At 33.5% G+C, this 16,815-nt stretch overlaps 1 protein-coding gene across 2 annotated transcripts in view; it reads right to left on the bottom strand.

Annotated features, from left to right (window-relative positions):
* mol (dual oxidase maturation factor 1 mol) overlaps positions 1-16,815 on the bottom strand; it is a 205,997-nt gene that overhangs the window by 74,194 nt on the left and 114,988 nt on the right. For both annotated transcript variants that reach the window (XM_075381810.1, XM_075381811.1), the window contains exons 2-3: positions 12,995-13,300; positions 1,686-1,743 (exon numbers count right to left, since the gene is read on the bottom strand). In XM_075381810.1, the coding sequence (XP_075237925.1) occupies positions 1,686-1,743; positions 12,995-13,168 (232 nt within the window). In that variant the 5' untranslated portion in view covers positions 13,169-13,300. The remainder of the gene's footprint in view (positions 1-1,685; positions 1,744-12,994; positions 13,301-16,815) is intronic.

Below are 16,815 nucleotides of genomic sequence, written 5' to 3'. Positions count from 1 at the left end.
ACAAATTGTTAGGGATGTAGGATGTAGAGGATATACTGAAATGAAACGACTAGCACTAGATAGGGAATCTTGGAGAGCTGCATCAAACCAGTCAAATGACTGATGACAAAAAAAAAATTTAGTATATTTGAATGATATATAGCTTTACTACGATACAGTTCAGTCAGTCGAACGTCTGACTGAACAACTATGCGAGCTGAATCTCTCAATGACAAATTGAGAAATTTCCACGATAACATTAGGATGTTATCGTCCTAATTTGCGATAACATCTTGACTGATGCTTTGCGAAGTAATGACATTATACACACACTCACACACACACACACACACATATATATATAAATATATTAAAAATCTTGTCGGTGATGAGAGTAAGAAATATAATTTTTAAAATAAATAAACTTAAAATGAGCATTGAAAAATTACGAGTACAACAAAGCGATAGATAGGCTTGCTTCCAACAAAGTGACGTGTCTTGTCGTACTCCACACCGTCACTTCCACCAATACTACCCAACATTAGCAGCGCCAACGCTACTTCAGACATTTCCAAACTACTGCACATCTATGTGTTAACGCATTTTTTTATTTTGACCACTAATATTTATTACTTTCCCGTCTAAATAGTGCTATAGCAGAGATAAGCTTTAGAACGGAAAGTATTGCAATCGGTCCAATTTGACATATGCGGTATTCACCGTATCTTCACGTTTTGACACATAAGAAACCCAAAAAAACCGGATGGAAATTTTCCAGATGTTAATGTTCGTATGTGTGTTTGATGTCAACCTCTAAATCACCTTACATCTCAAGAACTACTGGACCGATTTTGACCAAGCTCGATCAGATTAATTCTATACATGGAGCACTGATGCCGTTAAATTTTCAACTTAAAAGGTCAACGGTGTGAGACTGTAGAGCGAGGTCACCCTTAGTATCTTGAAATTTCTGCTAATTATTAACCGTTTAAAAAATAACAATATTTTGCAAAAATATATTGGGCAGAACTGAACCGTCACCCTGAAAAATATTGTAAACTACTGCTATATTGTGACGTCACAGGCGAACGGTAGAATTAAATAAACGAATAATATTTCAAGTGTAAAAAATTAACTCGGTTTGGCCGAGTCTCGAACTCGATCGCTCGGTACCTGATGCGATAAGCCTTGCGGCTACACCGGTCTGTCGACCGTACAAGCGAAATTTATTCTACGTAAGTCGTGGAGTTACATTAGTTTATAGTTAGTACTGATCGCAGCCGCTAGTACCGCCACACTCGCGCAAATTAAATACGGTATGCGCGCGCTTTAGTTAGAACACTGAATTAAATATACGAAAAAATACAGTATTTAAATAAAACGATAAATATTTTTAATTAAGTTGTGTATGTAAGCCGTCCATCAGAAACAACTCACAGTTGTACGACTTTCCCGGAGACGCGTTTCGGGAAAGTCCACAAACAACCAACAGAACAACCGTGAACGATGGTTATCGGTTAGATATATTGCAAATTAAATTATTTTACGATAATAAATTTAAATCTTATGTCTAACCGTGAATAATCGTAAATCTTATTTATACGTAAAAGAAAAAAAAAAAATATTAACAAAATGTAGAAATAATTAAAATATTATGGATTATTTTAATAAGTAATTACAAAAAAAAAAAAACATTGGATGCTTACCCATTATAACAGATCCAACGAATAAACTAAGCGTAACAGTCGTAAATGTTGCCAACCTCTGCAAAAAAAAAATAAAATAGAAAAAATTATTGTATAAAAATTTACCTTTGTAACGATATAATGAAATTACTTTTTATTAATTTTGGTTTCATATTTAATAATTAATAGTAGTTATTATACAAGGTAAAACGAAATTTGTAGCCTTATTTTTAAATTATATACCTAGGACAGGGGTTCCCATATTTTTGTACCCTAGAGTGCATTATACAATAGGGAGGACGTCGGGGACCAGCTACTTTTTCACTGATAAGTACCTTAATTATTGTTTACGAACAGGAATATCATACTGTCCTAATTATGAGGCATCGGTCAAAGAAATCCAATATAAAAAATCTTACCGACTTTAATATTGATATTTTTAGAAATTTTATTATATAATGTAAACTTTGTACGTATTAATTTAACATAAGAGTTTAAACAGTAATTTTTATGTATTTTAATAATTAAAATTGTAGATATAAATAAATACTTTTTGTGTATGTATTATTAAAATATAACTTTATATTATATATAAAAAAAAATCTGATGTGGACACCACATGATTTCCTTGAACGCCTATTAAATTACATATACAATTTTTTTTAAATGAAAAGTATACAAAATTTTATTTCATTAATAACTTCTGAATATTTTTTTTTTTTATTGTTATTATTTAATTACTATTTATTGTAATTTTTTTTACAATCGGAGATTAATAATTATTAATAAATCAATATATTTAAATTAAAAAAAAAAGTTAAAAAAAAGGAGATGAAGTCTGATTTGTATCGATGTGCCTTCCCCTAAGATCCAAATATTTCATTAATTAAAATTTTATTTGGCTATAACTCTGAAATCGATGAAAATAAGTACCACATATAATATATCGTTGAAAATCTTTCAACGAGGGCTTACTATTGCAGTTAAGAAAAAGTCTTTTCTTAGGCTTTTTTGGAGACTTTTGGTGCAGTCGATTGTAATGAAAAGGGAAGGTGCACAATTAGATGTTACAACAGTCCTAAATCCAAAATTTCAACATCCTACCGTATAATCGTTTTTGAATTATACGAGATACATACGTACGTACAGACGTCACGCCGAAACTAGTCAAAATGGATTCAGGGATGGTCAAAATGGATATTTTCGTTGAAATCTGAAAACCGAAATTTTTCGCTATCACAATACTTTCTTAATTTCGTACGAGGAAGTAAAAAAATTATAAAAGATATTCTGAAAGGCACTGCGACGTAGACACTGCATTTCACCGGAAAGTGTTTCATATTAGGACAGAATAATTCCTGTTCGTAAATTATCATCAAGATGTTTATCAACGAGGCGGGATCTATATTTTGATTTTATAATATTCACGATCGAAAACGATGATTTGCAAAGATATGCGGAATCGAAAAATGATTTATCTAGTACGCAACTGTTTTAAAGAATGAACACCTTTTTCTGTCCAATAAATTCCAGAAGATCTCATCTGAAATTTAGCATAATGTCATTCTGAAGATCCATATAATTTCTAGCACCATTTCTTTAGATCTTACTTGAACAATCTCTACAATGTTGCTAACCATTTCTTATATTATATTTATTCGGCAAGGAAAACGATCGATATCCAAAAGAGAACATCGGCTCGATGACAGTAAATCGTTGAAATTTCTTTTCAGAGTATTCTTTAAGTATTTGAAGATGTTTCATCGAACGATGACAAGTTAAATTCACTGTCGTCTACCGTTTTCTTCGTGTGTGGGAAACGCACGACAGATTCCGTTTGCAGCTGCGATATCCTTAAAAAATCCTGTGATATCCTTTTGCTTTAGAATTAATTTAATTATCGCAATAGTTAATTTTAAAATTTAGTTCTAAATTACTTAATACAATAAATTTTGAAAGCATACCGTTCTACAAAAATGTCCAAAATGCTTCAGTTTGCTACAGTTTGGCATCGCGCAAACCTTAAGTAATATCCGTTTATAACTTGTTCTATCATGTTTGGTGTTATTCGTAAATTATACGCCCTTTCAAGCGGTTAATGTTAACAATTTTGTTTTGTATACGATTTGTTTTACGTAACCCCAAAAATAATAATCTAGGCAGACAAATCTGGAGACGTGGCAGACCATTCTACAGCTCCACTATGACTTATCCAATGATCTAAAAGTGTTTCGGTTAAAATTCGCCCCATCTTGCTGAAACAAAAGTTATATAATTTTTGTAATAATTTGTTATTGTGAAAAGGCTGATTATTATTATTTATTATTGAAAAGGCTGATTTTATTAGTGTTTGGGCCATTAATTCCAACATTACTGTTTAAAATTTCTTATCGGATGAAATTCTGAAAGAAATACAAAATAAAGAAATCTCTTTCGGCACGCCGGAAGGCGGAGGTAGAATTCACCGGTGCTAAGTAGGGGATAAAAAATATTTCCACCTTAAATTTAAAAAAAAACTTCAAATTTACTCAATACGACAATGGTTAGATCTGAAAAAAAGTTTCACATGTTTGGCATACGACAAGCCCCACTCTTCTTACAATTCCAGCAACATTTTGGACTGTAGCATTACTTTTCCTAGAAATTTAACCTTGTAGCCAGGAAAATAAATTCTCTATGAAAATTCAAAGTATATATACATTTTCTGAATCACTCTGCAGTTAAAATGGTGAAAATAACCCTCTTCTTTTTTGATTTTATCCGAAAATTAATGCTAATAATGTCCCGTATATAGATATTCTTTGGGCCATTTTCGAAGAATTTATATTAAGTCGGTCCATAGATGTTTAAGGAATATAGGTCAACATCAGTACATACATCTTCCGGAAATTTAAAAACTTTTTATTTCTGACGAATATAGCTATGTATGACGGGTAAATATGGTGATCGTGCCAAAAACGAGTAATCGGGATTTTTGCAAATCAATCCGTTTTAGGGAGAACTGGTACAGCTAGACCAAAAAAAAAGCAAATGTATGTGTGGATATGTGTCGCACTCCTTTGACCTTATATCTCAAGATTGACGAAACCGATTTTCTTCAAAGTTGGCTCAAATATTTCTATACATGAGCCACTGAAAATATATATATTTTTTTTAATACGTCCAGGGGATGGGACATATACCGAAAAATCAATCTCGATTTTCTACAGACATTTAAAAAAAAAAACATTACTTTGCAAAATTTTTATCTATAATGCGTATATAAATAATTAAACATTTTTTGACGTGAAACATCTTTAAAACCGCGCCGAAACAAATGGGTACCAGAAGAGAAATTTGTAGCGTATCGAAAAGGTGTATATCGTCCTGCCTTAATAACTGCCTAACTATTAATCTCATGCGGTGTCATTTTACAACTTACACGGTCAGCTCGCCGAAAGGACTTTGAGTTTGCGTCACGGGCGAACGGGTCGGTGGGTAGGAGACACAGTGCAGATCGGCCAAAACTGGCGCTCTCAACTTTTCCAGGCAGTATAGCTCACGACTTAGACGTGATAGCGCGGTGATTCGTGTAGTCGTGTTTAGAGTTTGTCGAAATAGATCGATTTAAATAATAAGTGTATTTTGGTCGATATTTATTTCTAAAAAATTAAAGTAAACGTGTAAAAAGTATAAATAATCGATATGTCAGCCTTAGCCCGCGCAAAAGCCAGCCGGAAATATAAATTACGCATATCGTTGGAAAGGGGAGGTTATGGGCCGCGCACGAGTACCCGGATGTCCGGTGCCGAGCGAGCGAGACTGTTTCGGTAGCGTCGCAAAGCTGGCACGGCGCGCTCGGTGAACGACGCCGACGGCACGTGTACATCTACCGCTGCTTATTACGTCTTATGTCTCTTACTTCTCATATCACAGACCGATGTTGAACAAAACTGTCGTCGAATATTAGTCGAAATAAATATCATGTACCGTTTAGTGTCTGTTTTGTGTTAAAATTAATTTTATCAAGCTGCCGATGTCTCGTTTTTATTTCAGTTAGATACCCCAAAAGTGACTCGCTGATATACAGATCAGCAATTATCCGTAGAGTTGGTCAAATGAAGGAACCAAAATTTTCCATCGGAGACTTTCAGTTTTGTTAAAAAAAAATACGATGTAAGTTTAACTCTCCCATTTAACTCTTGGTCGGTCTATAGCTGGGAGGAACTTCATCCAAGTTATATAACGTTTTACATTAAACCAACGTCCGTGTGTCCCGACATAACTCACCCGATTTTTTTCTGCAAAAATCAGCCCCATCCCTTACAGTTGATATATAAATTTTTTTTGCTCTATTTCCCTTCGGTTTAATAATTCTTTTTTTGTATTTTATACATAACATTTTATCAGATAACATCTACACTTTTCCAAATTATAAATCCTAAATTATAATTATAAATTATTATGTAACCTTAAACAACATACATTTTGAAAATTTTCTACGTTCTTGTTTTGGCCTTTATCGGGAGAGCTGTTAGATTTAGAGAAAACTTTACTTAAGAAAATTTGAAAAAAAAAAATCTATCATGCTGTAGCAATAATAGACCTATAACTGTGGGAGGGGGGAAACAAATTGTCAAAGTTAGAATTAAGTAAATTTTTCTGTAGATAATATAATAAGAGATGACCTTGTTGTTATTATTATATGCCGTGTGACAAGAATGGCAAGTGTTAATGACAGTTAACGTTTATGTGTTTAAAATACGAATGGGTTTTCCCCATTAAAAATCGAATGCATGAAGAGCTGAGTGCGCGCACGCGCGCGTTCGTGTGCTTGTACATGCCGGATCTACTAATAAACTCCTGAATGTAATTATTTTTATTTTTTATTATTATTTGTGCATATTTATAAATAGACTTCTTTTGTATATTTAAATACAAGCTAGAAAATAATTTTTATAATTTAATTTATTATAGTCGTTAAATTTTTATTTAAACATAACCGTTTTGTTAATAACATAAAATCATATTTAAATTATACAAAGGAAAAATAAAGTTTTTCTTAAAGACACCCGGAATATTGAAATACCTAAATCATTATTCTCAGTCATATTTAACAGTTAAATTTACATACAAAAAGATACCAAAAAAAAAAATCTTCTAGGCAAGCGGGTTGACAGTGCTGCTCTCTCCCGCTAGGTTCATTTAACTACACTCTCCGTGCCCGGTAGCGTTCATAAGAAACATCGCAGCGGACATTGTTTACTTAACCTCCTGCCAAAACTTTTGTTAGAAAAATTCGAATCTTTCTAACCTTTCTTTGTTTTATCCGAGTTATATTAAACAATTTTGTACAGGATTAAATTCTCTAGAGATTTTGTTTATAAATTTTACGCGTTTTTTACCCATTTAACAAAGTTATTGTACGTCAAACGTTAAAAAAACAGGATTCTCTATCCCAATTTATTGGTTTACACCCCGGATTTCTCAAACGCTATTCGGGAGACGTTAATAGGACCTATTTTATTCGATTTTTCAGGTTAAAAACCATAAGAAGTTACTTATTTTACCTCGTAATTAACGTCGTAAAAATTTCAGTACGATCTCATTTCACCGGGGTAGCTGAAATCCGAGCGAAATCTTTCACTAGCCTTAACTCGCAAACATTAACACAGAGGAACAATTGCTAACATGTAAAGGAACCAAACAGCAACAGTAATAATTGAAGAACATAAGAAAGAAGCCGTAATAAGAAAGGGAGTCCGACAAGGATGTTCCCTATCTCCATTACTTTTTAATCTTTACATGGATCTAGCGGTTAATGATGTTAAACAACAATTTAGATTCGGAGTAACAGTACAAGGTGAAAAGATAAAGATGCTACGATTTGCCGATGATATAGTAATTCTAGCCGAGAGTAAAAAGGATTTAGAAGAAACAACGAACGGCATAGATAAAGTCCTACGCAAGAACTATCGCGTGAAAATAAACAAGAAGAAAACAAAAGTAATGAAATGTAGTAGAAATAACAAAGATGGACCGCTGAATGTGAAAATAGGAGGAGAAAAGATTACGGAGGTAGAAGAATTTTGTTATTTGGGAAGTAGAATTACTAAAGATGGACGAAGCAGGAGCGATATAAAATGTCGAATAGCAAAAGCGAAACGAGCCTTCAGTCAGAAATATAATTTGTTTACATCAAAAATTAATTTAAATGTCAGGAAAAGATTTTTGAAAGTGTATGTTTGGAGCGTCGCTTTATATGGAAGTGAAACTCGGACGATCGGAGTATCTGAGAAGAAAAGATTAGAAGCTTTTGAAATGCGGTGCTATAGGAGAATGTTAAAAATCAGACGGGTGGATAAAGCGACAAATGAAGAGGTATTGCGGCAAATAGATGAAGAAAGAAGCGTTTGGAAAAATATAGTTAAAAGAAGAGACAGACTTATAGGCCACATATTAAGGCATCCTGAAATAGTCGCTTTAATATTGGAAAGACAGGTAGAAGGGAAAAATTGTGTAGGCAGGCCACGTTTGGAATATGTAAAACAAATTGTTAGGGATGTAGGATGTAGAGGGTATACTGAAATGAAACGACTAGCACTAGATAGGGAATCTTGGAGAGCTGCATCAAACCCGTCAAATGACTGAAGACAAAAAAAAAACAAAAAAAAAACAAACTCGCAAACAACCATTTTATGACATTTATTTATATGAAATTTTTCCATTATTTTCTTGAGAAGAATAGGTTATAAAAATCCCGGGAGAACTTCGTGATACATTCTGTATATCTTGAAGTTAAGGCTTACATTTTAGATGTGTATTTTTATCAAACGATGGGGTGTCTATGGTCGATAAAGTATAACTTGCTCCGATTGAAGAAGTTATTCTGTTACCGTAGATAGTAAATCTTTTCATTAGTAAATAAATAAACGAATTACAAACAAATTAAAATACGTAGGTGGGAAAATATTTTTTATATTAAAAAATTCATTAATAAAACAACGTAATCTGATAATCGGTGCGACCGTCAGGTCTCATTTGATATAGAGTATATACTCTGTCAAATCGCAACGCGTAGCAAAATCACAGCATTTCACTTTATTAAAAACTTTCATATTAACATCAATCCCATAATAGAGATCATACTGTTTAATCTTATGTTGCAGAGTGTTACTTAAGGAAATACGCTAGTTACAAGTTCGGCGTTAAAAACATTTGACAAATAAATTCCTCTCATTTTATTTTCCGTTTACAAACTTATACAGCACGATCGTATAGGCCAGAGACATTCAAATCTGTAATGGAACAGTTAAAAATCACTATTACCTTTTAATCGCTGTTTCTACCAAAAGAATAGCCTCTAGTTCACCTGCAGTTTACATATGTATTTAAAAATTTACATCAATTAATTTAAAACATAATAGGCTTGTTTACATCGTAAATATTTATTCTCGTGAAATAAGGAACGTCTTTTCCGATTTCATAACGTAAATTGTTAGGGTAATTTTAACCGGATCTACAGTTTTTTTTCAAATAGGTCCGTTAGTGTAATCCCGAAGTCTATAAAAAATTCGAATCAATAGATTCCTCTTGTCTTGAGAAAGCACATATTTATTATTACTGGATGTAGAAGAGCATTATAGTACAGTCAATTTATATTTTTATTTCAAAATCCTTACCGATTGATGTTTTTTCCATATGTTAGGGGTAATAAGGGAAGCTTAACTCAAGATTTTTAACATCCCCCTCCCTAGATTTTTGAAAAAATTCAAAAAGTTTTTAAATGCGTTTTTCTCTGAATCTATGCATTTTAGAGAAAAGTTTTTCAAACAAAAAATGTAGAGGATATTCTCCTCTACAATTAATGTTTTTGAAGTTATGACGTATAATTTGAAATTGAAATACTAGGTGGCGCTGAAGTTGTAAAAAATGAGTTTTTTCGGTTTTTTCACCGGAAAAAATTGTTTTTCGTCTGTAATGCATTTGGAAAAGTTATTAATCTCAAAAAAACAGACGACTTTTATTTAAACAATTTTCTTGTATGACTTACCGTTTTGGAGCTGTAGCTTGTGAAAATGTTGTGAATCGGGGACGTGTTCGAAACCGGTCTAGTCGCTGAACAATGCCGATCTCCCCGGCTACAGTAACAATAGGACCGCTGCGTTGCCATTGTACCGCTATAACTGTGGAATGCTAAGTCGTACAAGAAAATTGTTTAAATAAAAGTTGTCTGTTTTTTTGAGATTAACAATTTTTCCAAATGGAATACATACGAAAAACAATTTTTTTCGATGAAAAAACCGAAAAAACTCGTTTTTACAACTTCAGCGCCACCTACTATTTCAATTTCAAATTTTACGGCATAACTTCAAGACATTAATTATAGAGGAGAATGTCCTCTACATTTTTTGTTTGAAAAACTTTTCTCTAAAATGCATAGATTCAGAGAAAAACGCATTTCAAACACTTTTTGAGTTTTTCAAAAATCTATGGGAGGAGGATGTTAAAAATCTGGAGTTATGCTTCCATCATCACCTCTAACATATGGAAAAAACATCAATCGGTAGGTAAGGATTTTCAAATACAATTGCAAATACAATTTGTCATCAAAATCCTTATTTTGATGACAAATTACCTGTACTAATTATGTAAATATTATCAACCGCGAATTTACTGTCTCCTTTGCAGAATTTTTCAGGATATTTGCCTCTTAAGGATGCACCTACTATTGGGAAAAAATTAAAAAACTTTGATAATATAACTTTCCCGTCTAGATAGCGCTATAGCAGAGCTACAGCTCTAGAAGGGAAAATATTGTAATCGATTCGATTTGAGCATATGTGGTTTTCACCGTATCTTGACGTTTTGACACCTAAGGAATCCAAAAAACCGGATAGAAATCTTCAGGATGTTCATATGTACGTGTATGTTCGGTGTCGGCCTCTAAATCACCTTATATCTCCAGAACTACTGGACCGATTTTAACCAAATTCGGTCAGCTTACTTAATATATACGGGGCACTAATGTAATTAAATGTTCAATATAAAAGGTCAAGGAAGTGAGAATGTAAAGTAACCCTCAGTATCTCAAGATTTTGCCTAATTAAGATTGTTTTTTCTTAGACGCATTTGTTAAAGATTAAAAAAAAAACAGTATTTACAAAATCACACCCCACCCCAAAGAGTCCTCTTAACATCTTTCTTTTTTTTTTCTTTCTTTTTCCTGTTTAGCCTCCGGTAACTACCGTTTAGATAATTCGTCAGAGGATGAATGAAGATGATATGTATGAGTGTAAATGAAGTGTAGTTTTGTACATTCTCAGTTCGACAATTCCTGAGATGTGTGGTTAATTGAAACCCAACCACCAAAGAACACCGGTATCCACGATCTAGTATTCAAATCCGTGTAAAAATAACTGGCTTTACTAGGACTTGAACGCTGTAACTCTCGACTTCCAAATCAGCTGATTTGGGAAGACGCATTATCCACTAGACCAACCCGGTGGGTCCTCTTAACATCTGCTATGTTATGACGTCAAAGGTGAGCGGTAGAATTAAATAAATGAATAATATTTAAAGTATTAAAAAGTAACTCGGTCTGGTCGGGTGTTGAACTCGATCGCCCGGTCGACTCGGTACCTAGTGCGTTAAGCCTGGCGGCTAGACCGGTCTGACGACCGTACAAGCGAAATTTGTTTTATGTAAGTTGTTAAATTACGTTAGTTAGTGCCGACCGTCGCCGCTAGTACCGCCACACCCGCGCGAATTAAATACGGTATGCGATCGCGCTTTAGTTAGATCATTGAATTAAATAAAAGAAAACAAATTATATTTAAACAAAATGAAAAATAGTTAGGTACATTAAGTTGTGTGTGTAAACTGTGCATGAGAAACGACCTACAGTTGTTGTTTTTTTAAAGTACAGTGCACCCAAAAAGTAACTTCACACTTGTAAATACACTAGTATAGCAAAACGCTTTTTTTCTTGATGCCGAAGACTCTGACAAGTTGATCATGAAGAATTTCTTGGTGAAACCATGAGTAGCAGTTCGAAATTAATTCACGGAGGCTGTGGAAGTTTTCTCGATAAACATTACTTTGTGCGTATCACAAAAAGTAAAGATCTGTCGGGCACAAATTCGGGAAACGAGGTAGCGACAACTTCTTAGAAATGATTTAACCTCCGAAAACCTGTTGCAGTAACTTCATGGACTGCCTAGTTGTGCAAGCGGTAGAGCCGTCTTGTTGAAACTGAGAATTACGTTCCTCAGATATGTGGTTAATTGAAACCCGGCCATCAAAGAACACCGGTAACCACGATCTAATATTCAAATCAATATAAAGGTAATATTTACTAGGATTTGAACCTTACATCTCTCGACTTCGAAATCAGCTGATTTCCGATGGCGAGTTCACCGCTAGACCTGCCCGGCGAGCTATTTGTTCTCTTTTATATTGAAATCCACATCCAATTCTCTGTTCATCTAGAAGAATTTCGTATTCGTTTTCTGAAGATCATAAACGTGAATTCTGTGCGCGTTCCAACGCTGATAAGTAGAACTGTACCTCATCGTTATGGAAAAAATAGTCCAAATATCCTCAGAATTGTCCGCTAGAGATTGTTAAAACTATTCACAGTGCTGAGTTCGCTTTCCATTATCTGTGACGATAACTTTTGAACCGTTTTCACTTTATATGGAATGAGGCTAAGCTTCTTACGAGCCGTCTTGTGTGCACTCGGAGCATCGATGTTTTACTTCCGGTCCGAAACCGTTGATTTTTTGGAATTGAGTCGTATGTTTTGCAGTTTTTCTCCATCGAGTATCTCTTCATTCGTAATCCTTTATCGATCCCTAAATTACTCGATTAACGCTATCGCACTATTTCTATTAGGAACTGGCGTATCAGGAAATAGAACAGAATACTGGTTTTTTTATTGTGTGTTCTCGCTATGTTAACGAAAGACGTATACAACGATAAATATTCGAAGTTCTAAAGTTAACAGCGTTCTAAACGCGCACGGAAAGATACGATCTCAATCGTTCAAAGGCGACGAACACACAACGAACAAAAAAGAGCCAGCCATGTCTCAAGGTCACCGACCTGACTGGCTCGCGAAAGAGCAAACTGAACACGACACACGATTACCAAACCTAGCAGAAATCATAATTAACAAGGTACGGAATACTTTCGTCAACATATAATCGTGTTTATATAGGTATACAATTACTTTTCAAACGCGCTGCAAAATAACTCAACCGAAAGGGCTTGAGTGGAAGATAAATTTTCTTCGTTTTACAAATTAATTTTTAACCAAAAAAAATATAATTTGAATAATATGAACTTACCTCTTTTCTGACTCCAGGAAAAATAATTAGGAACGCTAAAAATATTGTAATAAATATTAAATAAACAGTGATCGCAGGCAAATCTCCAGAGACGGGCGTTCTGTTAGGGTAGGAATACAACGTCGGCCCCCCTGAATCTTCGCCAGCGTCATAACCTAACCATGTCCAAGTCATGACTCTGTAAGATGTCCACCTTTAATTTAATAATTTCACTGCGAAGAAGGCTAGATGTTGGAGTAGTTTTTTTTAAACTATATTTTTTAATTCGTGCACATATATTGAAACTGGTCTCGTAACTACTCGACTCTGTAAATAAAAAAAAATAAAACAAAATTAATTAAGAATAATATTATTAAAAAACACACAAAAATTACAAATAATATTTCTAATTAACGTTTGGCAAATTTATGAAAAGCAAACTACGTTATAATCTTCTTGTTCTACAAGAACATACTAGATCGTGAATACCGGTGTTCTTTGGTCGTTGGGTTTCAATTAACCACACACCTCAAGAACGGTCGACCTTTGACTGTACACGACTACACTTCATTTACATTCATACATATCATTCTCTGAAATAATACCTTACGGTGGTTTCGGAAGCTCAATAAAAAAAGAAAAAAAGGTGTCAAGGAAGGTGTCGACTTATTCAGGAAATCAAAATAAACAAAAATGTGCGTGGACAATGCCCAATCTCGCTTAATTTCCCCCTACGTCCGTCATTTTGTGTTTTAAAATAAAAATTTACATCTTAGTATAAGTTTTCTTTTTTTGAACTTAACTTCAATTCCGTTGAAGAATGGAACTTAAAATTCCACGAATGGAATTTTTTTGCCAAATTCCATTCATTCACACCAAATCTTGTTAAAGACTCCATTAGGATTTAATACGCTAGTAAACAATGGCGGTTCGCGTATAGCCAATACGGAACTGCAACATCCCGTATTTTCACTCGATATTGTCGATAACATTTAATATAATGAGCCATTTTTTTTTAAATTATTTTTTTATACTTGTACAATATATAAATAATCCTTAAGCTCAATGTCAGCAGCCATTTTTATGAAAAAAATACAAAAATCTTTGTACGGAACTGTGCGCTTCACAGTTCCAGCTACGTGGTGTTTGGTTGTTGTGCGCGTGCGCATATAGGAAGCTGCACCCGAGACTGCGAGGGTGAGAGAGAGAGAGAGGGAGCACTGTCGGTTCCGCAATGCCGACCCTGGCGTGTTGGTGGAAGGTAGGTATTTTTTACTCCGCGTGTGTACTCCTTTGTTCGTTCCCATTTCTAGTTTAGTCGGTGGGAGGAATACGAAAGGGGTTTAGTTGTTTCTCCAGTGGCGATCAGAAGATGGCGGAAAGCAAGGGCTCTTCAAAAACACCCAGGAAGGGCGAAAGAGAAGGTAATTAGTAAAAGCTTATTACGTATTTATTTCTGTGTACACAGAAATTTAAATTAAGCAACGCTGGACTATAATGTTTTTAAGCGGACATTTTATTAAATTATTATCTAATAATACTAAAAAATATTACCTGTATCGACATTTTAGTATTTGTTCGGTTAAACCGAATTAGGTTTTTAAGCGTAATGTTCTTAAAAACCGTGTACGGTATTCTTGAATATGATAAAGTGTAGAATTAGATTATTATTCTGCTTCCAGCTATTCTATTTGATTCTTTTATTTTACAGAAAACTTTAACCGTGGCTTTGAAAAGGCCCAGAAAAAAACGTTTTGGAGCAGCACCCCCCCTAATCTTAGCTACGAGCCGCCGCTGCTAATAAAAGAGTATTTTCGTGGGAGAACATTGTTCAAGTAATAAAATCGATTCAGAGAATCTCTAAATTTTACAGGAGAGGTTTTTAAGAGAGAAAATATTTACAATTTTTAATAAAATTAAATTTTGCATAACAACTTAAATTTATTGTATTATCCCATTTTAAAATCGTGTTGAACATAAAAAAAACAGCGCAGAGAAAGTTTTGCAATTCTTTGTAGGCTTTTTTAAATGTAATATTAGTCTAATATAAATATTTATTAAAAGATTTAATTAGGCTAAATACATAAAAGGTCATTTGCATGTAACGTAGTGATATTTAGAAAAATATTTTTAAACTTTGTAAAACGTATTTCTTGAGTTCGCGCGCGTGCGGGTGCGCGTTTATGCATATGGTATTTACAAATGCATTCGTGAATGCGGGAATTAAAATAGACTAGAAAGATATCATCAGTAAAATAAACTTATATTACGGCTAATGGCCTTAGAAGCCGCACTACATTTATACAGTCGCATTAAATTACTTATTTAAATAATTAAATTATTTAATATAGAACAAACAAGTAAATTTATTTACTTGTTTGTTAAATAAAATTTAAATTTAATTGTAATTTTCATGGTCATACAGCATTTATAATTATTTTTCAGGTGCAATATAGTGCACAATGTTTTACCGATTAAGTAAATTATATTGCAAAATAATTTATATTTTTACTGTTTAATTAGGTTTACCCAGTTATTATTATTATTTTAGTAGATAAACTAAACTTTTACATAAATTTTTGGTTTCTTTTTAAAATTCCCGTTTGATATATTATTTTGCCTTTTAATTTATCAAATGAAATCTAACATAATAATTTTATATTCATTCACCAGTTTCTGTTATTCTACGATTCTTAATGACAACAGAGGTTTTATTTTGTTAATGATGCCATAACAGCATATATATATATATCAAACACACACACACACACACACACACACACACACACACACACACACACACACACACAATTATTCAAAAAGAAGTATCAGATTTTAAATATGTAGTTCTAATGAACGACAATAGATAGAGACACGTATGATACATCACTAAACAGAGGAAAGTTCAAAGTTTTATTTTATGCATTCAACATGAGCACCGTTATTTACGCGCCAAACGTAGAATCTGTATACCATTTCTTGCCGCACACGAATCAACCGGTCCCTGGTTATTGAATTCAACTACTATAACGATTCGATTTCGCAGATCTTAAAGAGTAGCAGCCGTAAATGGTACATACACGCCGTCTTTTATGTACCTTCACAGATAAAAATTGTAAGCGATAAGATCTAGTGACCTTGGAGGCCACTTGATGAACAAGATCACGTCGCCCACCTTTTCCGATCCATCGTCCTGGAATCGTGTCGTTCAGATACTGGCGTATCGCGGTAGTAAGTAAGGTGGAGTGCCGTCTTGCATGACGATAAACGACGATCTTGTTAAATTTGTGAAAACAACCGGTTTTGGAACCGGTCCAGTTATGTAATTCCAGTCACAGTTCTCTCCATAAAAAATCTGATGTGGACACCACATGACTTCCTTGAACGCTATTAAATTACATATACACATTTTTTTTTTAAATGTAAAGTACATAAAATTATATTTCATTATTAACTTCTGATATTTTTTCATAGTTTTTTGTTTTTTATTGTGATTATAAAATGATTATTTATCGTAATTTTTTTTTACAATCACAGGATAATAATTGTTAATAAATCAATATATTTAAATTTTAAAAAAGTTACAAAAAAGCAGATGAAATCGGATTCGAATCGATGTGCCTTCCCCTTGTGAGATCCAAATATTTAATGTAATTAATAAAATTTTATTTGGCTATAACTCTGGAACCGATGAAAATAACTACCACGTATGACATATCGTTGAAAATCTCTCGATGAGGGCTTATTACTGCAGTTGAGAAAAAGTACAAAATCTAAATATGTCGGATTTTAAGCTCTTTTGGACACTTTTGATTCACTCGATTGTAATAAAAAGGGGAGGT

Source organism: Lycorma delicatula, chromosome 13, assembly GCF_047948215.1.
Source record: "Lycorma delicatula isolate Av1 chromosome 13, ASM4794821v1, whole genome shotgun sequence".
Lineage (NCBI taxonomy): Eukaryota > Metazoa > Arthropoda > Insecta > Hemiptera > Fulgoridae > Lycorma > Lycorma delicatula.
The sequence above is the reverse complement of the archived record's forward strand: the minus strand, read 5'-3'. Positions and strand labels throughout refer to the sequence as shown.